We start from the raw sequence: 25419 nt of genomic DNA, 5'->3' as shown, positions 1-25419 counted from the left end.
ATGGGCTACAGAAAGGGACTCAGAAACAGCCAAAAACCAAGCAGCCCAGAAGACCAGAACTAGGAACCACAACAGTCCCAGAGCAAAAGAACTGCCCAGTGCTCACCGCCCCTGAGACAGAAAGGAACATCACCTACTCATAGCATCTCTGCCCCTCTGCTCAATGTTCGGATTCCAAGGAGGGGGCACCCGGTCAGCCTAGCTTGGGTCACGCGCGCACCTGGCGGGGGGAGGTGGGGGAACAGATCGTAGACCCACTGATCTAAACCCAATGGGAAAGAGCTGAGGGGGCTGTTAAGAAGGAGAAATGGATGCTTGCTGAGCAACAATGTCCACCCCACTGCCCCTGCTAATCCAGCTCTCATCCCTAACCCACCTCTCTCTGCCCTACTCGGCCAGGGCCTGTGCTCACCAGCTGGACGTCCAGGCTGCTCCTCATCTTTGGTGACCACTGGCCTCCCTACTGACTGGTCCAGGCCAGTTTCTGGGGCAAGCTCACTTGTGGCTCTGATAGGTAGTTTTTCAAGATACCTTAAATATACAGTAACAACGACAGCACATGTCCCCAAGGGATTATGGTCTCACTAGCTCCTCATTGACTGTAACAGTGGTTCTCAAATTTTAGTGCACAACAATCTCCTGGGAAACTTGTTAAAACTGCAGAGTGCAATAACCCAGAAACAAAAGGACGGATACTGTATGGTCTCACTAATATGGACGAACATTGATGAGCAAAATTTGAGAGTTGAGAACACAGGTTATCAGGAGATAGAAACAGGTTAGAGATTGGACAGCTGATGCTGAAGGAGTACTGAATGTTCTACAGGATTGACTGTATAGATCCAGAAACAGAATGGACAGCATGAGTGTGTGATGGTAACACCATCCTGTAAGTCCTCTGAACAAAGATGAGTATGAGTATGGTTGAAAGAGGAAGGCTAAGGGCAGTTATGACACCAGACAGAAAGACAGAAGATAAAGACTGAGATTGTAAAACTTAGCGAAACCTAGAATGTTCAATGACGGTGACTAAATGTACAAATATAAGAATGTTTTTAAATTAGGGAGAACAAATGAATGTCAACATTGCAAGGTATTTAAAACTGGATGATATAGGGGAAAAATTACAATCATTGTAAACTAGAGTCTATAGTTAACAGCAACATTGTAAAATGCTTCCATTAATTGTAACAAAGGCAATATACCAAAGCTAAATGTCTGCAAGAGGGGAACATAAGGAAATTATGTGGGATTCTTGGTGGGGTGATGTTGTCTAACCTTTTTATTGTATTTTTAAAATTTTTTTCTTCCATATTTTGTATTTTCATTCATCAAATTTTTCTCCTTTTCCTCTTTCTTTGTGGAAGAGATGGAAATGTCCTCATATATATTGTAGTGGTGAATGCATAATTATGTGATTATACTAGGAATCACTCATTGTTTACATAGGGTAGTTTGTATGGTGTGTGAATAAAACTGTTAAAAAAATAAACAGAGGGATAGAAATGCTGGAGAAAATGTGGAGAGAGGGATGTACCTATTTCCTGTTGTTAGGGAAGGAGAATGGTGCAGCCCATCTAGAGGACAGTGTGGTGGTTCCATAGGAAGCTAACGCTGGGGTTGCCATATGATCCTGCAACCCCATTATTTGGTATATACTTGGAAGAACTGAGAGCAGGGACATGATTGGACATTGCATCTGGTGTCTATGGCAGCCATATTTGTGGAGAGCCGTCTCCCGGGACGGGCATAGCGCATGCGCTGTAAACCTGCTCCAAAGTCCCCCCGCCCATCGAATGAGCCAAGATGGCGCCCATATCCTGCTTCCGCTTATGACGTGCACACTCACTATTCCTATCTGCCAATTGAGTGCATATGCGCGGCGCTAGATCATTGGTTATGAGTAGAGTACTTAAGAGTTTGCCCAAGCGAACCTCGGAGAGACAGCCCACTAGGAGCCATACCTGACGGCCACATCGAGGCTGCTCTCCCGCGAGGCACTCTGCCCCGCGTGGAAACCTGTAACAGAGAATGCTTATCTAGCTTCAGTAAAAGACTTGCTCTCGCAACCGCCGTGTGGCTCGAGTCGTGACTTCCAGCCAGGTCAGTTTGCGTGGTCTGCATCTCTCTCTCTCTCATCCCTTGTTTCTCCCCTCGCCGGCCGGGGAACAGGGGTCGAGCGGGGCGGCGCCGGACAAGTGGTGGCCCGTACGGGGAACGCTCCTCCTCCTGCCTCGCTCTCGACGGTCCCTCTGTGAGGAGAGCAGCGCTGCGCATCGAGCTTACGGCGGACTTCCCGCGCCTGATCAACGCGAGAAGGTGAGTGCGTCTTATTACATGATAGTTAGGGCCCGTGGGTTTTCAGGTGACCCCGGGGGACTCGGAAGAGCTCTCCGAGTGACTGAAGTATAGTGCCGACTGCAATCATGGGGCAGTCCGGAAGTTCACCTCTCTTAGCTCCCTTAAAGAACCTTTTGAAACAACGGGGTATCTCGGTCAGGAAAAGCTCCCTTCAGCGTTTTCTTGATGATGTTGATACTTTTGCCCCTTGGTTTGCCTGCACCGGCAGCCTTAGCCTACCCTCTTGGATGAAGCTCGGTCGCGACATAGACCGAGCGCGCCAGACGGGCGTGTGTATGGACCCGATTCTAGTACCCATATGGGAGACCGTCCGTGCGGTCCTTGAACTAGAATCGGCTGCCGGCCTAAGCCCGTCCTCTGCCTTGCAAGAAGCACGGTGCGCGCTCCAAGAAACCCAGTCAGTTTCGTCAGCGGACGGCTCCTATAAGGGCAAACCGCCGGAGTCCAGTGACTCTGACTCAGAGTCAGATAGCGATACCGACGAGGAGGCGGAAGCATCCCCGCTAATTGAGTGGGAGGAGCCTCCCGCCACACCCGTGCGGCCTTCCGCCCCGCCAATGTCTACCGCTGCACCCCCAGGGACACCCCAGCTCCCAACTGACGCCTTGGGCGGTCCCACCAAAGGACCTCGCCGAGAGCTCCCTCTAGTGGCCATGCCCAGTAAATGTAATTATCCTTTGCTGCCAGACCCGGAAACCCCGATGGGCCGGTCAGGGGAGGGGCAACCTTTGCCGTACCCCCCGCCCGAGTACACAGGCCCTCAGGACCCTTTGCCATTAGGTAGTGGTGGGAGACATTTCTGGAGATGGAACCCTTTCACAACATTTAGACCTTTTGGCATGCTGGGTGGCTACCAGCCACTTGAGCCGCAGCCAGTCTCAGAAATGTACCCGGTTATTATCAATCCCCAAGGTGGCAATCAGCACGAATCATATGATTACAAACTATTGAGGGAATTGAGGCAGGCCGTCCATCAGTATGGCCCCAATGCCCCTTATACCTTGAACATGATCGAGAACCTCTCTGCTCTAAATCATACACCCGCAGATATTTTTCAGCTAGCCCGTGCTTGCTTGCCGTCAGGCCGATTCATAGATTGGAAAGCATGGTTTGAGGAGCTAGCTGAAGAGCAGGCCGCAAGGAATGCGGCGGGGAGACGTGGCGGGTGGAATGCTGACATGCTGTTGGGGAGAGGCGCCCATGCCCAGAACCAAACGGGTTTCCCACAAGAGGTCTACGCCCAGATCTTCCGCTGTTTTGTGGGTGCCTGGAAAAAGCTAACAGGAAAGGGAGAGGCTCAGGCCTCACTCAGCAATATACACCAAGGCCCCACAGAACCATTTGCGGATTTTGTAGCCAGGATGCAAACCGCAGCTGAGAGAATCTTCTCAGATCCAGGAGTAGCAGAGACTGTGGTTAAGCAAATGATTTTTGAGCAGTGCAACAAGGAGTGCAAAGTTATCCTGGCACAAAACAGAGCAAAAAATTTGACAGAGTGGGTCAGGCTCTGTAGAGATACTGGCAGCCCTTTAACTAATGCAGGTCTAGCTGCCATGCTAGCTAGCTCCCTACAGGTGGCTACAAAAGGCCCGAGAACCTTAGGGGCAAAGTCTAACGGGTGCTATGGCTGTGGCCAATCAGGGCACTTTAAGAGAGATTGTCCCAATAGACGTCAGCCCCCTGCCACTCAACGGTTTGGCGAACCAGGTGCAGTAACCAGGCCGTGTGGCCGTTGCCACAAAGGCCCTGACCCGGTGCTCAGCTGGGCCAGAGGCTCTGTTTGTGTTTTTCCCCAGGAACCAGGACGTCAACCAGTGTGGGTTCCGGAAAGACTGGTGAGAACCGTGACATCACCTGAAGAAGCCAAGGAACAGCTGTCAGAAACGCCAACGAATATACAACCTGAACCATTAGACCAAGCCTCCGACCCTGCTGATGATGGCGACGACCGACAAGACGATAATAGTAGGACTGACCACCCCGCGGTTGCCCAAAAAGAGGATCGGTAACTCTGTTCTTTGCTCTCCTATAGCAATCCTTCTAATCTGCCTTTTTCTTTTTTTAGTGGAACTGTGGTAGCGCAGGAGAGTGGTCTTTGGGGCCTGTGGCATCATCCCCCGACCCTGGCCCCATTCTCTGCTGGGTCTCCCGCCTCTCCTGTGTTTTTCACTCGTACCCTGTCTCTAGGTCTCCACCACCTGCCTTCTGACAGAAATATTTCCTCCACAAGCTTCAACGAGTCCTTCCCCCTCACCAATGACACACTGATCCTCTCTTTTGCTAACCTCTCTGTCAAGGTTGTCAACACCACAGTTGCGGCGAATGCTACTTGTGAAACTGGTAATGGCGAGTTAAGTAAGGGAGTCTTGCTTGAATTTCTTAACGTTACAGGGAAGAGCCGCCAGTCTTGTGAAGGGATCTTGAGTAAAAATGAGACTCAAAGGTGCCTTTTCCTTCCGGGGTTTGCTCCTACAGTCTGCAACCGTTCCAAAGACCCGGATGCCTCGCCGCCCCGCTATCCTAGTGTATCGCCCAAGTTATGTCTGGCTCCCCGTCAAGGCAACCGACTGGGTTGGCCCTGTTTCTCAAGTTGTTTCACTTAACAATATCCCCTTCTCTAAGTCTAGGCGTCCAAGAGGCATACCTTACCCGAGACGTGCTACGCCGCCACAATCAGATGCTGAACTTAAATTTCCAGGCCATTCAGAAACTCCTAGCGGAGATAGATGAACTTGGACTAGAAATAGATGGACTCTGGAGAGTTCTCCAGCAGACGTGTGATACCCGATGGTTATTCGGGAGGCTTTGTGTCACCCCGGTTAGGGTGAACTTGACAGAGGAGCAGCAAGATGTCGCCGAGTGGCTCAAGGACACTTATCTCCCCAACTTCACCAATCTCTCCGACCAAGTGAAATCCGACCTTCAGGGACTTGAGAACATTAGGAAATTGAAGCCTGTTAGTTTCGACCTTTCCACACTGAGCGAGACTGTAAAAAATCTGTGGGACCAAGTCACCTCTTGGTTCTCTTGGCCCAATTTGACTAATTGGATTCTCTTGATGGTGGGACCATTGGTGGGATTAGTCATTGTTAAATCTTTGCTAGAACGCCTGTTTCAAGCGCGGCAGTACCGTGTTACCACTATGATGGCTATGTCCTCCACCTTTGATACCCCCAACAGCGACCATTCTGATGGCCATACCCCATCCTGGCCGCCTCGGGCGGGGCACTCGGGAGCGAGGTTTGTAGCTAAGCGCGCAGCTGTGTCCCGGGTATAACGGGCGACGCCAGCAGTCATAATTTTTGTCTCAGGTAGGTCCCTAAGGCAGAGTCATAGTTGTGGCCAGACTTGACTCTAGCCAATGCATAGGGACGCCTAGTGACGCCTCCGACTCTGGTTAATGCTATCCCTGCCCCCGCCTTTGTCCCCCAGTTGCAAGGCAAAGCACTGCAGGGAGAGTCATGTTGTTTCCAGCTCACGGACTCTCCTGTCTCCATATGAGGTGAGCATTCTGGTCGGTGCTAGAGGCTCCGCCGCTAAATGGCTGAGACCTAGTCCAGACTCCCCAAAGCACCGGAACAAATTGTGAGCCATCTGGGTTCACGGGAGCACACTCATCACTGGGGACACTGGGTCGATATAAATAATAAAGGGGGAGATGTGGAGAGCCGTCTCCCGGGACGGGCATAGCGCATGCGCTGTAAACCTGCTCCAAAGTCCCCCCGCCCATCGAATGAGCCAAGATGGCGCCCATATCCTGCTTCCGCTTATGACGTGCACACTCACTATTCCTATCTGCCAATTGAGTGCATATGCGCGGCGCTAGATCATTGGTTATGAGTAGAGTACTTAAGAGTTTGCCCAAGCGAACCTCGGAGAGACAGCCCACTAGGAGCCATACCTGACGGCCACATCGAGGCTGCTCTCCCGCGAGGCACTCTGCCCCGCGTGGAAACCTGTAACAGAGAATGCTTATCTAGCTTCAGTAAAAGACTTGCTCTCGCAACCGCCGTGTGGCTCGAGTCGTGACTTCCAGCCAGGTCAGTTTGCGTGGTCTGCATCTCTCTCTCTCTCATCCCTTGTTTCTCCCCTCGCCGGCCGGGGAACAGGGGTCGAGCGGGGCGGCGCCGGACACATATTCACGATTTGCAATGGATGGAGGTGGCCTAAGGGTACATCGACTGATAAACGGAATGGTGAACTGTGGTGTATACATACAATGGAATACCAAGCAGCAGCAAGAAGAAATGAAGTCGTGAATTATGCACCTAGGTGACTGGACCTTGAGGACAATATGTCGAGTGAAATAAGCCAGAATCGAAAAGACAAACATTATAATGCCTCACTAATATGGACTAACTATAATGTGCAAACTCTCAGAATTGAATCTGAGAGCACAAGTTATCAGGGGAAGGCTTATTACAAAGGTTCCTAGATTGTAAGCTCTTAGAGCAGTTATATCTATTCCTGAGTTGTAAGGGCTATTTCTAAATTCTGATATGCTGGGCTGGTCGGGCCCTGTAACTTTGGGTATCTGTGTGACAACTGAGACTCAGAACCAGAGTTCAGCAGCTATGAATGTCAGCATTACTCCATACAGCAAATTTTAAAAAAAGCTGAAAAAGAGATCAGACTTCAGTTAGAGACATGAATGAAATGGACTTGATTAGAACTAAGGTAAACCAGACTAAGGGGAAAGGATGATACTTCCTGTGTTTTAAAACCTCAATTTCTGTGTAAGACCAAAGGAAGAGATGTTTATTTGGTGCAAAATCCATACTTTGTGGTACTTGGAGAAGATGGCAGCACAGAAAGGAGTGGAAGCTAGTTAGTCCCCCTGGAACAACTAATAAACAACCAGTAAATAATCTGGAATAACTGCTAGGGGACAAACGTGACTGTCCACACATCATACACCAACCTGGACTGGGAGGAATGCTTGAGACTGCAGCATAAAATCTGTAAGTAAAAACTGCAGACCCGAGCTGGGAGCCCCCTCCCCCCATGGCAGCCCGAACTGCAAAGCCTTGCTGTGCTAGAGAGCAGAGCAGCACTCTCTGAACAAGTGAATATGCCTCAGTCCAGCCCCAACTGAGGTTTTAATTAACAAATGTTGACTGCTCAATACAAGCTATGAATCCCCAACAAGCAGACAGAGGGTTGTGGTGATGACTGACCTTGGAGAGCCAGATGACCTCTCTAGGAGGGAGCGGGAGACCAGAGGACTAGGTGCCGTCTCTGGCCGATGGGTGAAACTGAGGATGGCCATGGACTGGCCCTGAAAGAGGCTTTCTGTTCCTTTTTTGGCTCAGTGGAGAAAGCCTCACTCATTTTCAGTTCCCAGCACTCTGACCCAGACCAGGGTGGAGATAGCACAGGCAGAGAGACTATTCAAATGCAAATGAAATCTCCCCAAGGGGTGTATCTTCCCTAAGAGGTAAGAGGTGGTGCCAAGCTCTACTACCCGCCTTCCATTCAGAATCAGATCCCAGAGCCTGGGGGAAAACAGCCACGGGCCACACCTCCTTATACCAGTCTGGAGAAACAGGCTGACAGGTGCCACTTGCTGGGCAGAAAAGCACTGTGACTTGAGGCCTCACAGGGTGCATCAATCTTCCAAGACACACCCTCAGGGAAACCAGATACTATTTCCTCCTTCCAAGACCTGAGCCTGTTCTGGTCTGGGAAAACCTGATTGGGGTAACCAAGGAAACCAGATGCCTAGACAACAGAAAACTGCAACCTATGCTAAGAAAAACGACGTTCTGGCCCAGTCAAAGGAACAAACTTACACTTCAACTGAGATACAGGAATTGAAACAACTAATGCTAAATCAATTCAAAAAGTTTAGGGAAGATATGGCAAAAAAGATGAAGCATATAATGAAAACACTGGGTGTACATATGGCAGAAATCAAAAGTTCAAAAAAACAACTGACAGAATCTATGGAAATGAAAGGCACAACATAAGAGATGAAAGACAGTGGAGATATACAAGAGCAGATCCCAAGAGGCAGAAGAAAACACTCAGGAACTGGAGAACAGGACACCTGAAAGCCTACACACAAAAGAACAGATAGAGAAAAGAATGGAAAAATATGAGCAACATCTCCAGGAATTGAATGCAACATGAAATTCAGGAAAGTATGTGTCATGGGTGTCCCAGAAGGAGAAAAGAAGGGAAAAGGGGCAAAAGCAATAATAGAGGAAATAATCAATGAAAATTTCCAATCTCTTATGAAAGACATAAAATTACAGATCCAAGAAGCACAGCATACCCCAAACAAAATAGATCTGAATAGGCCTACGCCAAGACATTTAATAATCAGATTATCAAACATCAAAGATAAAGAGAGAACCCTGAAAGCAGCAAGAGAAAAGCAATCTATCACATACAAAGGAAGCTTCATAAGTCTATGTGCGGATTTCTCAATAGAAATCATGGAGGCAAGAAGGAAGCAGGGTGATATATTTAAGATACTGAAAGAGAAAAACCGCCAACCAAGAATCCTGTATCTGGCAAAACTGTCCTTCAAATATGAGGAAGAGATTAAAATGTTCTCTGACAGACAATGACAGAGTTTGTGAACAAGCTACCTGCTCTACAGGAAACACTAAAGGCAACACTACAGACAGAAAGGAAAAGACAGGAGTGAGAGGCTTGGAACACAATTCTGGGAGATAGTAGCACAGCAATGTAAGTACACTAAAGAAAGATGACTGGGAATATGGCTGAAAGAGGAAGGTTAGGAGCATGTGGGACACCAGAAGAAAAGAGGAAAGATAAGACTGGGACTGTATAACTCAGTGAAACCTAGGGTGCTCAACGACTGTGATAAAAGGTACAAATATGTTTTTACATGAGGGAGAACAAATGAATGTCAACCTTGCAAGGTGTTAAAAATAGGGTGGTATTGGGGGAAAAGTAAAATCAACGCAAACTAGAGACTATAATTAACAGAAATATTGTATTATTCTTCCTTTAATGTATCAAAGGCAATATACCAAAGCTAAATGCATATGGGGGGGGTAGGAGAGGAGTATGGGATTCTTGGCATTGGCAATGTTGTCTGACTCTTTATTCTACTTTGGTTTACTGCTATCTTTCCTTTCGTCGCTTCCTAGCTGTCATGTTTTTGTTTGTTTTTCTCTTTCTTTTGTCTCTCTACCTTTTTTGACTCTTCCTCCTTCTTTGTGGAAGAAATGGAGAAGTCCTTATATAGATAGTGGTCATGGTGACGAACACATAAATACATGACTACACAGGAAACCATCGATTGTTTACTTAGGACAGAATGTACGGTGTGTGAACAAAACCGTCTTAAAAAAATGGGTTGATGAAGAAATCTTGAGGGCACTATATTGCGTGAAATAAGACAGACACATAAGGACAAATATTGCAGGGTCTCACCGATATGAACTAGTTATAATATGTAAACTCATGGACATGAAATATAAGTTATCAGGATATAGAATGAGTCTAAAGAATGATTAGCGGTTGCTTATTATGAGCAGAATGTTCAACCAGGGTGAACTTAAATGTTTGGAAATGGACAGGGATGATGGCAGCACCTTGTGAGAATGACTAGCAGTGCTGAATGGTGTGTGAATGTGGTGGAAGGGTAAGCTGAGAGTCACGTATGTCACCAGAAGGAAAGTTGGAGGTTAAAAGATGGGAATGTATAAAACAGTGAATCTTGTGGTGGACAATGTCTGTGATTAACTGTACAAATATTAGAAACCTCTCTCATGAACGAGAGCAAATGTATGACACTATAACTAGAAGTTAATAATGGAGAGGTATATAGGAAAAAAATATATACCTATTGCAAACTACATACTATAGTTAGTAGTATTTTAACATCCCTTCATCAACAGTAACAAATGTACTATACCAATACTATGAATCAATAATGGAGTGGGGTGGTTAGGGATTTGGGAGGATTTCAGTCTTTTTTTTTTTTTTCTTTGTCTTTCTTTTCTGGAGTAATGAAAATGTTCTAAAAATTGAAAAAAAAATTAACTGTGGTGATGGATGCACAGCTGTGTGATGGTACCTTGGGCAACTGATTGTACACTTTGGATCTTTGGATAATTGTATGGTTTGTGAACAATCTCACCTAAAAAATTTTTTTTAAAAATCCGTACTTTCTATAGCATGCTATATAATTTAACTTGTACGGTCAGTTTATTCAAACACCATAATTACATGGAAGCTTGAGTAGGCGGGGAGATCTGGTTGGTTTGCACAGGTTAGCGTGAAGCCCTGATACACCGCAGATGTATGGGCAGAGAATAAAAAGTATTTGCAAAGCCCCCTTGAGGGCCTGGGGAAAAATGTAGAAACATTAAACTTCCCCACCTGGGGAATTCCTGATATTGTCGCAAGCACTGGGGACTACCATTGTAGTAGGCCAAGTCAACAATCTTGGGGCTTGCCCTTATGGGGCTTGTTACTGCTAAGGAGAGACTGAGCCTACTTATAATGGTGCCTAAGAGTCACCCCCAGAGAACCTCTTTTGTTGTTCTCTCTAAGTCCACTTGGCTGGTAAACTCACTGCCCTCCCCACTACGTGGGACACGACTCCCAGGGTTGAGCCTGGACTCAGCATTGTGGGATTGAGAAAGCATTCCTGACCAAAAGAGGGAAGAGAAATTAAACAAAACAAAGTAGTTTCAGTGGCCGAGAGATCTCAAATGGAGTTGAGAGATCATTCTGGAGGTTATTCTTTTGCAGATATAGATGTCCCTTTTTAGTTTTTAGTGTACAAGAACAGCTAGAAGGAAATACCTGAAACTGCTGAACTGCAATCCTGTATCCCTGATTCTTGAGGATGACTGTATAACTATATAGCTTACACGGTGTGACCATGTTATTGTGAAAACCTTGTGACTCACACTCCCTTTATTCCAGTGTATGGACAGATGAGTAGAAAAAGGGGGGACAAAAAGAAAATGAATAGTAGAGGGAAAAAGGAGTATGAGATGTTTTGGGTGTTCTCTCTCACTTTTTTTTTTTAATTCTTCTTATTTTTTGGAGTAATGAAAATGTTCAAAAAATTGATTGTGGTGATGAATGCACAACTGTGATGATACTGTGAACAAGTGATTGTACACTTTGGATGACTGTATGGTATGTGAATATATCTCAATAAAATTACATTTAAAAAAAATTCCCCAGAGATCGTAGCATAGTCACCTAATATTTACTGACGACTGATCCCAAACCTCCCTGGGAGGCAGCCGCGTCCAAAGTGAGTTGAGGTGATTCTAGTCCATAACCGCAATATGAAGCTTCTATCCTAACATCTAGATACTTGTTTAAAACTGCTACTCAGTTGATTATTATCTCATATCAGGTTGAATCACATGAAATTTCCAAAATTCAATCTCTGTTGACATAAAAAATGGCAATTTCCTGTGGCTCAACCTAATACAGCCCCCAGACAAACACACACACACACACACACACACACACACACACACACACACACACACACACACACGCTGCTGCAAACATAACGTCCGCCTGGGTGCCGAGGTGCAGTGTTTAACCCCATCAGTCATCCTCAGGGCACAAAGAATAAGGAAAAAATGAATGGGAATGTTCTAATTAAACACCTATAGAAACAAAGTCCCCATTCTTGCCCTGAAATTCCTTTTAGAGTCTATTCATACCAAAATTGTTTAATCTCCTAAAACATCTGTCCTCATTCCAGGAAGGTAAGGGAAAAAGGATGCTGGAATAGAACCCTTCACTCTGATATCAGCAGGATGTATACTCCCAGCCTGTGTAGTTGGGTCAAGCTTTTAAATCTCCATTAAATACTAAAATGTAAAATTTATTTATTCTGTGTTTTGTGCTTATGAAGTTTAGCATGTCAACATTTGTTAGAAGCCTCAGTGAGGCGTGAAAATGTACAATTGGTTGTTTTAACAAGATGTCATTGCATTTGAAACTGTTAACTGTAGAACAAGCATGCAACTAATTTTTAATTGTAAACTTTACTAACAGAGCAAATGATTGCTTGCAAGTTGCCATAGTATTACATGGTTTGCTTTCAAGTAGACTCGTAAATTCAAGTGAACACCATTTGATCTCATCTCATTCAGAGTCTGTTTGTACAACATACATAATCTACTAATCAAAAATAAGACACATTCTGCTACGTAAATGTAATTAAATTTTAATTGCCTCTGGAAAAATGTCATGTCTTTTTAACTATCAGAAAGTATGGAGCATAAGCAGAGTAAGTAAATTGATTTGGAAAATATTTTGTTTCCTACATTTGAATTTTAACCACCATCCCACCAAGCTTTTCATACTCACCCTTACCCTAATCTTCTCAGGCCTTTAGCAGATTTAGTAGGTTAAGGGGTTGATAAGGAATTGAGTCATTTGATTTCCTAAAATTCTTGACAGATACCGAGACACTACTCTCTTAGTCTCACCCAAGAAATCGACCTGGGCTAGACCCTGTACATTAAAGAGGAAGGTCTGATTAATAACAAATAAATGATTTACAACGCGCTTCCAGTGACTAAGCTCCTGACACTGGCGTATGCTTTTATTTCAGAGCTTTGACAAGTAAATTCTGGTGGCTGCCCACAAGCTCTATCATGTGTTAAGACTACGGACCAGAATGCTTAAAAATGTTGACAATAATGCAGTGAGAGCCAATGGTGGAGCCCGAGAATCAGGCTGAGGGTCAGACTGCCTGGGTCAAAAATGAGCTGCGTGATGTGGGGCAAGGTCAGTGGTTCCCGCCACAAATATTCATGGAGCGTGGACATGTCCCAGGTGCTGATCTGGGGCACAGGGATGCATCTGGAAGGCAGGAGAGTGAAAGTACCTGCTGCATGGGAATAAGCTAACATTTCCCAAACCCTAGAGGTACATGACATTATTATCCTCATTTTACAAATGAGGAGCCTGAGACACAGAGATGTTAAGTAACTTGCCCAAGGCCACCCAGTCAATAAACGGCAGAACCTGGATTCAAGCACAGGCTGCCTGGCTCTAGGGTCTGTGATCCTGACCACCTGTCGGCTACAGGAAGGCTCTGGCTCACATCTGGGTGTGTTCCATGGCAGCAGAAGAGTGAGGAAGGGAGGGTGCTACAGCTGGGTGGGAGGTGCTCCTTTCCCCATACCACGTGGGTGGAGAGATGGGGAGCATGTTCCAGTCAGGGTACACGAGTGTTGGTTCCACTCCCAGGTAAACACCCAAGAGAACTGAAAACTACATCCACACAAAAACTTGTACACGAATGTTCAAAGTAGCATTATCCATAAGAGCCAAAAAGTGTAGCATACATACAATTGAAAATCATTAGACAATAAAAAGAAATGAAAAATTTAAAAAAAACATAGGACTATACAACACAGTGAGCCCTATTAATAATCAATGGACCACAATGAATAGTAGTCATTAAAACATTCTTTCATGAGTTGTAACAAATGTATCACACTATTGCAAGGTGTTAATAATAGGGTGGTATATGGGAACTCCGTATTTTATGCATGCTTTTTCTGTAAACCCACAATTTCTCTAACAAAAAAATTGAAAAAGGAATGAAGTTCTGATACATGCTACAACATAGATGAACTTGAAAACATTCTGCAGAGTGAAAGAAGCCAGTCACAAAAATCCATGTATTGCATGATCCGAATTCTATGAAATGTCCCAAAGAGGCACATCCATGGAGACAGAAGGTAGAACAGTGCATGCAGGGGCTAAGGGGGGGTGGGTGGGATCGGAGGGTGCCTGCTTAACAGGTACAGGGTGGCTTTTGGGGATGATGAAAAGTTCTGGGATTAGAGAACAGTGCTGTTGTACAACCTTGTGAATACACTAAAATCCACTGAATTTTATCCTTTAAAAAGGGTGAATTTTATGGTATGTGAATTTTATTCAAAAAAAAAAGAAAAAAGAAAAAGAATATAGGAGCAGTTGTTTTCCCCCATGAAAATCTCCAAGAGGAAAACATGGACTTATCTGTCCAGTATGGCAAACATAAGCTAATTATCACCATGGTTTAGCTCTAAATTGCTTCTCTCTATAGTTAAAAAAAAAAAAAAAAAAAAACCTCAATATATAATTTTGCACATCAATTAAGAACACCCTATAAAACTTTATGAGTATTACTTCACACATAATTGTAAATTTTCATAAATGATACAATAAAATTAAGCCCAGTAAGGAGGAAAAAGTAAGTGACACTTTATCGATGCGACTTTTTCCTTTACAACAGTCCTCAGCAGGACACTTCATCTCCTGCTTCCCGCTGTGACTCTGCAGTGCCTAACGTGACGTCGTGGTCAAGAGCTGCCCTGCCTGGGATGTCCTGCCTGGGATGTCCTGCCTGGGATGCACTCCTGCTTCCGCCACACATTAGCTGTGTGACCCAGAGCAAATCATTTATCTGCTCTGTAATCAGCTTCCTTGTCTGTTAAAAGGGGATGGTGGAATCACCACTGGCCCCTAAGGCTGGTGTGAGGATGAAATACAAATTCGTATTTGTAAAGCGCTGAACATAGTGCCTGAAACCCTGCGAATGCTTAATGAGTGTCATGTGTTATTAGTGATGGAGCAAGATGGTGTTCCACAGACAATGGGACTGTATGCAGCTGGCACTTCATACTGGTAAAGAAAAGCCATAGAGAGTAAGTACGAAACCTTGACTGCTGTCACTCCTTAAAAGGCATAAAATGTCAGAACTGTATATAAGTCCACTCAAAAACATAAGGTAGATAATTCTATTAAAACTATTTATACAGCACCAAACACCGCACTCATAAGGAGGAGCTGTGTACAATAACCAAATAGGGTGTGCATGTGGGTGTGTGTATATCTATATACATATACATGTACATACACACTCAAAAATCTAGTTAGTACAGAGAATACCAACATACAATGCTAAAAATGATTTTAAATCTGGAAAACAAACAAAAATCAACTCAGCTACCAGGCAAATAGCTGTTTATTCTCAAAGCATAGGGTGCTTCCTCTACTGTCCTCCATTTGGAGTTTTCCCTAACAATAAATAAACAAGCAAAACTAACTGGAAAGGATCTGCCTCCCTCACTATTCAAACAGCACAAGCCAGTTCTTGGGTTACTTTTCTGAAAATATGATGTGACACTTGGACAGACTGAAGGACAAATTGATTTTTCACATAGCTCTTCAGAAACAACCCCACATTCATTTCCCTCAATTAACTATAGTAAATGTTTGATATTATTTACAGAAATTAATACAATTTTCTTATTTGTTCCTAAGCAGACAGAACACACTCTTTATTATGGGAAATTTTATACTGGAAAAATACCATGCGAAAACTACTCTTTAAAAATTAAGTTTACAGTGTCGATTCCAAATCTGAGGCGAAGAGAGAGTTAAACAGTACATCTCCTTCATCAGTTGAGAAAACAGCTAAGCACACTTTACCTAGAGCAAGAATAGTTTTGATGTGGAAAGTAACATTACACTTTAGCAAAGAAAAGGTTATTACAAAATGAAAAGCTCCAAAGCAATCCCAGAGATCCGTCTTGATAAAGATTAGGTATTGTAATCTTATGAAGTCACTCAAGTTAAAAATTTAGTAACTATAAAATCTAAGCCAAGAGGACTGCTCCATAGACAGCTCAACTTTTACAAGACTTTCTAGGTACCTGAAAATCTAGGTACCTGAAAATCCAGGTAGCACAAGTCAAGCCCTGAGCAGTAATCATCTGGGTCCTTGCACTCAGGTGCAGCCAGTGGCGCCAGCATCACCTGGGAGCAGGCTGGAAATGCAGAATCTCGGGGTCTCCCCCAGGGCTGCTGGATCCGAACCTGCATTTTCGCACGATCCCCAGATGCTCTGGGCGCACGCTCACCTTTGAGAGGCGTGTTGTCCACCTGGCTACATGAAGACCAGGCCTTTAATGATGCAATTAAATATTCTCTTTTCTAACTATAAGAACAAGTTTGGGGTTTTTGTTTTGTTTTTTTTGGCCAGGTATCTCGAGTATTAAAATTAAAAGGAAAAAATTCTGGTGCGGAGGCGCCACATGTAACACTTTGCTATCAAGACGTTTCCAGAAAGGTTCAGAAATACCAACAGGTGCATGAAAAGCTTCTCACCTGGTCCACATTTATACAGAATAACTCCATGTCCATACCTGCAAAGCGCAGCGGCGCGTCTTTATCCAGGGCGATCAGGGGAGGGTCGAGAAGCACCCTGTTGTCGTTTTCCGTGACTATGCCATGATACGTGGGCTCGAGCCAGGGCTTATGCCTGTTAACTGTGTGAGAGAGAGAGAAGGAAGAAAATGTGCACGGTTAGAATCGCTGTGAACGCAGAACTGTTTTGAAGACAAAATCCATCCACTTACATTAAAATAAAATTCCCATTAAGTCAGTCTGGAAGGGAACACTGGTATTTTTGTTGCAAAGTTTGGTATGAAGACCCAAATGGGGTGAAATACTGAATACAAAAGTAACTAATGTAGAAATTATCAAGTCCATGAAGCAACCAGAAGTAAGAAATAAGTTGCCCTGAAAATTAAAAGAAAGAAAACTGATGGCTATAGGCAAACTCAAACTATCACAGAAAGGTTACAAAGAAAAATAGGCTTTATCATTTTTATGACAGTAGATATTACCTTATTGTTTAAAACTGGCATTACAAACAAAGATTCAAAACGGACAAACTACCAATATAAAACTATGAATATAAAGAATTAAAGATAAAACCAACCACAGAATTCCTTAGAAAATTCGACCTAAAACACAGTGTTTAAGAAAATCCACTTTGGAGTCAGACAGATCTGTGTCGAATCCCAGCTTCCCCCCATTTATTAGCTGTGTGGCCCTAAGTGAGCTCACTGATCTCTCGACTCAACTCCCTCGTCTGTAACCAGAGACTCCATCAACCTCCAACCTCCGGGGTCAGCACAGATCACTGGAGGAGAGATTATTTTACATTCTCGATCAGGCACTGGAACTACTATTTTTGTTTCTGAAGTTAAGAACTGCTCTTCTGGCATTACTTACTTCACTTACCTGGTACGATAAACTGGTAGTGATCACAAGAAAGAGTAATAAGAGGGAACAGGACGTATCCCCCCAACTGTTTGGCGGGGGCTTTGCTCCCAGGGGCCTGTGTGACTTTCCCCCACCCTGTGGCCAAGGCTCTCCCTCAGCTCCCCCAGCCAAGCTGAGCCGCCCCCACCACCAGCATCTCTGGGCTCCATCTTACAGCTCAGGCCTTTTTATTTCCTTTTTTATTCTCACCTTCAGATCATTAATAGCTCACATTATAACCTCGGGATACTCCTCCATTAAATTGACCTGCAAAGACTGAAAGGAATGGTATGAAATTTTAATTTCTAGGTAGGCGTGACTGCTTGTTGAATGAACTGTCCAGAATCTTTTCTGTAAGCGTATGTCAAACCAGAAGTATCTAAAACTGAGTATAATGTTAAGCCACCCTTCGTGCAATGTTTCCTGGATGTTATGCGGTGACCATGACACGATCAGCAGCTCCTGGGCCTCACCTGGCCTTTCCTCGAATGCACACGGCAACAGAGCAACATGCTCACCTGTCACTTTCCCAGGGCATGGGCACCTGCAGGCCCACCTCCAAAAAGAAAGACCAGAGCAGAGCTACCATCTTCCTAAGGAAGGGCACGTCTCCCAGTCACTTAACACATCCACGTTCAAACCAGCAGCAAATCCTACACCTTCACGTTTACAATAAATGCAGGTCCAGCCATTTCCCATCCTCCCTGCTGCTCGCCTGGGCTCTCACCAAAGCCACGTAACCAACCTGCTCGCCGCTGTCACTCTGGCCCTCCTACACTTAGTCCCACACAGCAGCCAGGGCATCTTCTAAAATGGTGCTTCTCAACCTCCATGGTCTCAGAATCCATTTACACTAGCAATTTACCAAGGGCCCCAAACAGCTTTTTGGTTTATGTGGGTTTTATCTGTCCATCGGTATTTACTGGTTTAGAAGTTAAAACCAAGAAAAATTTAATACTTATTTATAAATTCTTTTTAAGAAATTCATTATATGTTAACATAAATAAGATTTTTATTAAAATAACCATATTTTCCCCAACAAAGGTTGGTGAGAAGAGTGACAATGTTTCACATTTCTGCACATCTTTGCACTGTCTGGTGTAACAGCAGACAGCTGCAGTCTGCAACGTGACACATTAGGAAGCCTCTGGAAAACTCCATTGTACATGCGTGAAGGAGGAAAAGGCAAATAATGTCTTAATAGTATTAAAGTGGTTCTGATCTCTCAGACCCCCGGGAAGGGGACCTGTCACCTCACTTGGGATCTCAACTTGAACATTTCCTCCTCCAAAAAAATCCATGCCCTGATTTGTAAATTCTCTCACAGAGAAGTCAGCTTTTTGAGCTGAGAATAGAAAAACAGGTACGATTTGGGGTTCTAGACACTGGGAAGGTGCTTTATTTTTGTCTGCTTTGGGCAGGTAGATGTCCCAAGAAAGGAGGCTAGAAAATCTAGAGGTGCAGCATGGGTGAACGAAAATACTGCGAGATCAGCCTGGGAAAGGTGAGCTATGGGTATATTACAGAGGGACCTACGATAAAGTCAAACCCAGATCAAACCCAGACCAAAAATTTGAAAGTGCCTTTGAAATACATCTTCTCCCTCCTCAACAGCTGCTCCAGGGACAAGAGGTGCAGATAAAGAAGAGGATTCAGGTGGTGGTAGCACACGTCCCTTCTCCTAAAGAAAAATATCCCCAAACAGCAACGGACAGCCAGGGGTTAACTGGGTGTCTGGGTTAACTGAGCCTGGCAAAGAGTTTGCCATTGGTCTCCAGGACTCCAACCAACACAGAAGATAATTCCATTTGGCAATCAGCTTGAATGTTTTACCCAACTGCTGAAACTCAGCATCCTCTCCAGGTATCTTTTTAAATAAACCATGCTATTATGCAGGCCAGAACACTTCCGAGAGTCATACATGTAACAGTTAACCATGTCATTTGAAAGAAAGTACTCCAAAACGCCACTATTTGTCTCTGTTTTCTCATTTTAAAATGTAAAAAATATTCATTCACTATATATTAATAGCAATATTTGATTTCAATTTAAAAAACACAAGGCAACAGTAAAATACCAGAGAATTTTCATATACTTATGAGGACATAATTAGCAACAAACTAGTCAAACAAAATAAACTCAAATCTGTTTTTAACCTTCGCATGTTTAACTGCTTCATAAAAGCACAGATAACTGAGGCATCTTTTGTTCAAGTATTTTATTTCTAACATTAAATTACATTTTCTAAATACTTTTACAAAGAAATGAAAAATGTCTGAAACTGTTGTTTGTCACAAAGTCGTACACCATAAAGTAAAATACAACCAACTGAATTTATCCATGTTTCTCCCTAATTGAATGGGACTTTTAGATGTTTTTCTGTTTAGGGAAAACTGATTTATAATGAGTTGCTTTCATCTTTAAAACTACATTCCATATACTGCCCCTCCTTTCCAGCAAACCCAGTGCTGAAGTGAACAATGAGGCAATGCACTATTTCAGGGGACCAAAGCAATCTGTAACCTTAATTTCTCACATTTCAATTTCATATTTCTGCCTACATAAACAAAAAGACTCAAATTGCCAAAAACCACATAGTTAGCAGGAAGGAAAATGTATGAGATGAAGATTATTTAACTGGAACTTTATTATTTATGCTTTCCCCCCAAAGCTACAGGCACTCTTTAGACTGGCATTGAACATACACAACTACAGAGTTTAGATTTGTTGAGGCACGTAATTACATGAAAAATAAGTAACTTTCAAGCTCTTTCCTAGTTGAATTGGCTCTTAAATAGTTTCAGGGGAGGGGAATCCCAAGGATTTTGTGTTCTTTAAGAAACTGGCATTAAAAAGAAAAAAAAGAAACTGGCATATATAAATGAACTGCTATATGTTCAATTAAATCTTGAAACCTAAAGAAGATTTTTTTTCCTAAGAGTGCAATGCAGATAAGCATGGCCATCACTGTTCATATAGTGAAAGACAGATTCAATCTCTTGTAAGTGTATAGTTGTAAGCTAATCTAAACGGAAAAAACAAAACAAAAAACTCAACGCTGACAATTGTTTAAAGGAAAAAGGAACCAATCAAAAAAAAAAAAAAGTTGAAGAACAAGAATATCTCCTCTTAAAAAAGGAGGAACACAAAATGAGAACTACAGATTTGAAAAACACTCATTTGTCTCTTAAAATACAAATAAAACAATAGGGGAAGGAGGAAGTCAGGACTATTTAGAATAGAGGCAGGTCTACATAAAAATGGAACAGAGTACAGTGATTTCACCTCATGAAGGAAATGACTGAAATGAATTTCACAAGTCTTCATGTCTATAATAAAATATATTAATGTGAAAAAAAAAATGCACAATTATCAAAAATACAAAGTCTGGATTTTTCCTCTTAGGTTTATAATAGACTACCAAACCTGTTTAATGCATTTACTTCTACAAGTCTGATGTGTTTAGCAGCACATGCTATATAAAAGTACATACACACACACTGGTATGTTATCATGAGAATCACATGTCTCATCTCAAACTAGTGATATGCCTTTCAACCACTTACATACATTTTATTTTCATAAGAAACTCTTAAGTGGTATATTTAGAAAGCTTTGAGTGAGTTTTTAATTAACAGATAACATAAAAAAGAAACTTGATTTTTAAATGAAATCTTTTTAGTACTGTGGCATGATGGGTTTAACAGTTGAAGCATAAATATAGTAATTATATTATAATGTTTAAACTAATTCACAGCTATGGGAAAATGATTGATTTTTAAAATATAGCCAATGTGAGTGTGTAGTTATGAGCAGTAAAATACTAGAAAACAATGAATGAATAAATAAGATGATTTTTCAGCAATGGCCATTCATTATTTTGCTTTTAGGAACCTGGAAGAAATTGTCTTCTTTTAGTTTCAGCTGTTCCAGTAACTCTAGTCATTTCTAAGCTTCCTCAGTATCACCTTGAATTGCTGAAATGAGTGACTTGAAAGAATCAAAATTCTTTCCTGGTCTGAGGTAGCTGACAATGGCCACACTGAGTTTCCCCATAGAAGTCCTCTTGGAAGGTCTGCACACTGTGAGTTCCCAGCGACTTTTTCGTATCTTGTGGTTTGGGCTCCATCCTATGCTCACCACCACCTTATGGACATCTCCGCCTCCAACACTGGCCCAGCCGTGACAAACGCCAGCGGGTGTGTCACCGGAAGATCATCTACCACGTGTTCAGGGAGGTGAGCAGTGGGGGTGTCCAGCTGCTTGGTGCTGCCACTGAAGCCCCACACCACCTGGCTGCAGCAGAAGCAGGGCAGGGGCCTCAGGATGCCCCCTACTCACAGCGGGGTCCGGCCCAGTCTGCGCGTCCCTCCCAGACCAACCAGAGGACACGGGAGGGAGTTCGGACGGTCCATGGGGGCACAACGGGCAGGTGGCTCTGACAACAAGCCATGGGGTGGGGGTGGGTGGTCCCTCTCACCACTGAGCCCCCAATTTAATATTTTAAGGTTTTGTTAATGAATTTATGTGCTGGTTTGAATGTATTATGTCCCCAAGAAAAGGCCATATTCTTTGATGCAATCTTGTGGGGCAGACATATTAGTGGGGATTAGGTTGGAACATTTGGATTAGGTTGTTTGCATGGAAATGCGCCCCACCCAACTGTAGGTGATAACTCTGATGAGATATTTCCATGGAGGTGTAGCCCCACCCATTCAGGGTGGGCCTTGATCACTGGAGCCATATAAATGAGCTGACGGGCAGAGGGAACTCAGTGCAGCTGAGAGTGACATTTTGAAGAGGAGCTACAGCCCAGAGGGACACTTTGAAGAAAGCACAGAGCTGCAGATGAGAGACAGTTTGAAGACAGTCGTTGAAACCAGACTCTTGCTCTGGAGAAGCTGAGAGAGGACAAATATCCCAAATGCAACTAAGAGTGACATTTTTGAGGAACTGCAGCCTAGAGAGGAACGTCCTGGGAGAAAGCCATTTTGAAACCAGAACTTTGGATCAGACGCCAGCCACGTATCTTCCCAGCTAACAGAGGTTTTCCGGACACCATTGGCCATCCTCCAGTGAAGGTACCCGATTCCTGATGTGTTCTTGGACACTTTATGGCCTTAAGACTGTAACTGTGTAACCAAATAAACCCCCTTTTATAAAAGCCAATCTGTCTCTGGTGTTTTGCATTCTGGCAGCATTAGCAAACCAGAAAAATTTATAAACATAATAAATAATAAAATTGAAGTATTTTACAATATTGGAGTCCATAAAACTCTTGAGATTTTAACTAGTTCGTGGCCTTTATTTAACCCAACAGGAATGTAAAAATAGTAGACACATTCTTGACCAAAAGGGGGAAAAGAGAGGTAACAAAATAAGGTTGCAGTGACTAAGAGATTTCAAATAGAGTTGAGAGGCTGTCCTGGAGGTTTCTCTTATGCAAGCTCCAGGTAGATATCCCAAATGGCCACAGTATGCCAAGCTGAAATACCTAACCAATAGTAGTCCTGAAATACCTAGCTCCCTATCTGAGATTCTCTCTCAGAAACTTAAATCCACCAGAGCGTTCCTATGCCAGACAAGTCCTAAAACCCAGACGCAACAGCCTCTTTAAGAACAACAACCAGATGCAGCCCCATCCCATGTCGACACCCTCTTTCAATATGAACAAGTTAGGGTGCTCACTGCCTAGACACCCCTGAAGATCGATAAAGCGATTAAACAAGAGAAAGGGGTCACAACAGACAAGAGAGGATTTAACAAAGGATTACAAATACTGAATCTTTAGATAAAAACATTTTTTTAGATGTTAGGGTATTAGAATAGCTAGAAGGAAATAACTGAAAATGGTGGAATTGTAATCCACAACATTCTCTGAAATTCGCTTTGTAACTACTCGTTAAATTATACTTTGAAGGTTATCACCTTTCCGTATATATCTTATATTTCACAATAAGGAAAGAACTAAAACTGTTTAACTGTAACCCATAACACTCTTTGAAATTACCTATATAATAGCTTGTTAAATTGTACTTTGAAAGTTATCACCTTTCTGTATATATCTTATATTTCATAATAAGGAAAGAACTGAAACTGTGAGAACTGGAACCCCTAACATTCTTTGAAATTTGCTAACTTCTTGTTAAATTGTACTTTGAAATCTATCACTGTTATGTATATATGTTAAATTTCACAATAAAAAAATGTATAAAAAAATAGTAGGCATAAAATGTTTCATTCCACTACCCAAATGGAAAGGCTGCAGCTGAAAATGGATGATAGTTCAAGAGGAAAAGTAATTTTATAGCTATAAATCCCAGCTATTTTATTTTTTCCCAGCACTCTCATTTTATAATTTAAAATTTCTAAATTGTTGCTTTAAGCTGGCAATAGATTGAAGAGATATGGCCAATTCCAAAGACTGACCTTTTAAATACTAAATGAATGATATTTTTAATATTTCATAACATTCAATTTGCATTATACAAATAAGGTGACTGAGGTTTCTGTACTCATTCATAAAATCACAAATGAAGAGAGGGAAGTGTCATTTATGTTGAGATTCTACATCTAATTCATTCCATCACATTCTAGATCATAAAAGGAAAAACATAAACCTTAGCCAGGCTCAAATATTTACTAAAATTTAAATGATCCATCATTAACTTAACATAGCAAATAGCAAGGCTGGCAATCACATCTTTTGTAAATGTCAGGCACATCAGGAGTACACCTCCATAAATTTAGGACATGACTAATTTTTTGGTGGCAGCAGATTTTAGTCAGTTGAAATTGCTACAGGTTGAAAAATCAAGATTAAAGAAGACAACAGTCAACTTCAAGGCCAACTTTAAATGTACAACATATGTCTCCATAGTACACCCATGTCACTGGGCTAAAGAGAGGTTAGCCCTTGGCCACACCACACAGGCAAGAGCCCCGCAGGCTGCCCCCGAGAGCCTGACCACTCGTCACCATACGGCCGCGCTCTTGACCCAGGACACAGAACCACCAGCCCAGAACCACCAACTCCCCCGCTTCTGGTTGATTCGTCTAAAAACTGGAATCCACTGTCTCCAAAAAAGAATTTGATGTGCGCCCCCTCTCATTCCAGCCCACCTAGATCAGTCACGTTGGTCCTTTAAATAAGGACAGCCGAATGCTTCAAGAGACGGTAGGCATTTCGCTGCTAAATCCTGGATGACGTTCCGTGTCTGGTTTGCAGGTTCAACTTTTCACCGTGGTCCAGCCAAAGAATCTGCCATTAAGGGACACCGCCGCCAGGGGGCAGCAGGTGCCTTTGCAGACACGCTGCAGGTTCTCAGGCTTAGATTAAAAAACCCCAGCTCTTTACAAAGGGGCGGAATCTATTCAGTGTTACCAGCCCTGTGGTAGAGATGTCTTTCTCCACATCTTAAACTATATGAGTTTAAAATCGCAAGCTGATTATTTTTTTTCTTCCTGCAAAAGACTTCTGGAATAGGTAAAACATACAATTCCAAAATCAAAATATAAAAGGCTCACATTCACGGGGGCTCTGCAAGATAGCCCCCGTCGTAAGTTCTTACGTTAGCAGGAGCCACCCCCAGTCCTTCAAACCACTTTCATGTCTGAGGTCCGTTAGCTCATGACTCTGGGTTTGTCCCAACAAGTCTTTCCTGAATACCCCCCAAGTGGAAGGCTCAGTGCAAGGTGTGGGATTCTGTGGAAACTCACGTCACAGCCTTGGAGAACACAACCACAGGCACCATCCAAATCCCAATTCAAGTGTTTCTGAAGTGTGGGAGAAAACGAGAAGGGAGCAGCCCACTCCTGGTGGGGCGCCATCGCTCAGGACCCGTGAGGTCCCATTTCAAAGGTCTGGCTCTTACTCGAGCCTCACGTGCGTCACGGGTCACTGGGGGAGGGGGCGCCTCGTGGTCACACAGGAACCAACGAGGCAGCGCAGCCGCCATCTCAAAGGCGGCCATTCCCCATGCCAGA

At 43.4% G+C, this 25419-nt stretch overlaps 1 protein-coding gene across 4 annotated transcripts in view; it reads right to left on the bottom strand.

Annotated features, from left to right (window-relative positions):
• The window catches only part of CLSTN1 (calsyntenin 1), an 83554-nt gene that overhangs the window by 30722 nt on the left and 27413 nt on the right, over nucleotides 1-25419 (bottom strand). For all 4 annotated transcript variants that reach the window (XM_037828580.1, XM_037828582.1, XM_037828581.1 and 1 more), the window contains exon 2: nucleotides 16530-16652. In XM_037828580.1, the coding sequence (XP_037684508.1) occupies nucleotides 16530-16652 (123 nt within the window). The remainder of the gene's footprint in view (nucleotides 1-16529; nucleotides 16653-25419) is intronic.

Source organism: Choloepus didactylus, chromosome 2 (genome assembly GCF_015220235.1).
Source record: "Choloepus didactylus isolate mChoDid1 chromosome 2, mChoDid1.pri, whole genome shotgun sequence".
Taxonomy (NCBI): domain Eukaryota; kingdom Metazoa; phylum Chordata; class Mammalia; order Pilosa; family Megalonychidae; genus Choloepus; species Choloepus didactylus.
Note: the sequence above shows the minus strand (reverse complement) of the source record. Positions and strands in the feature narration are given on the sequence as shown.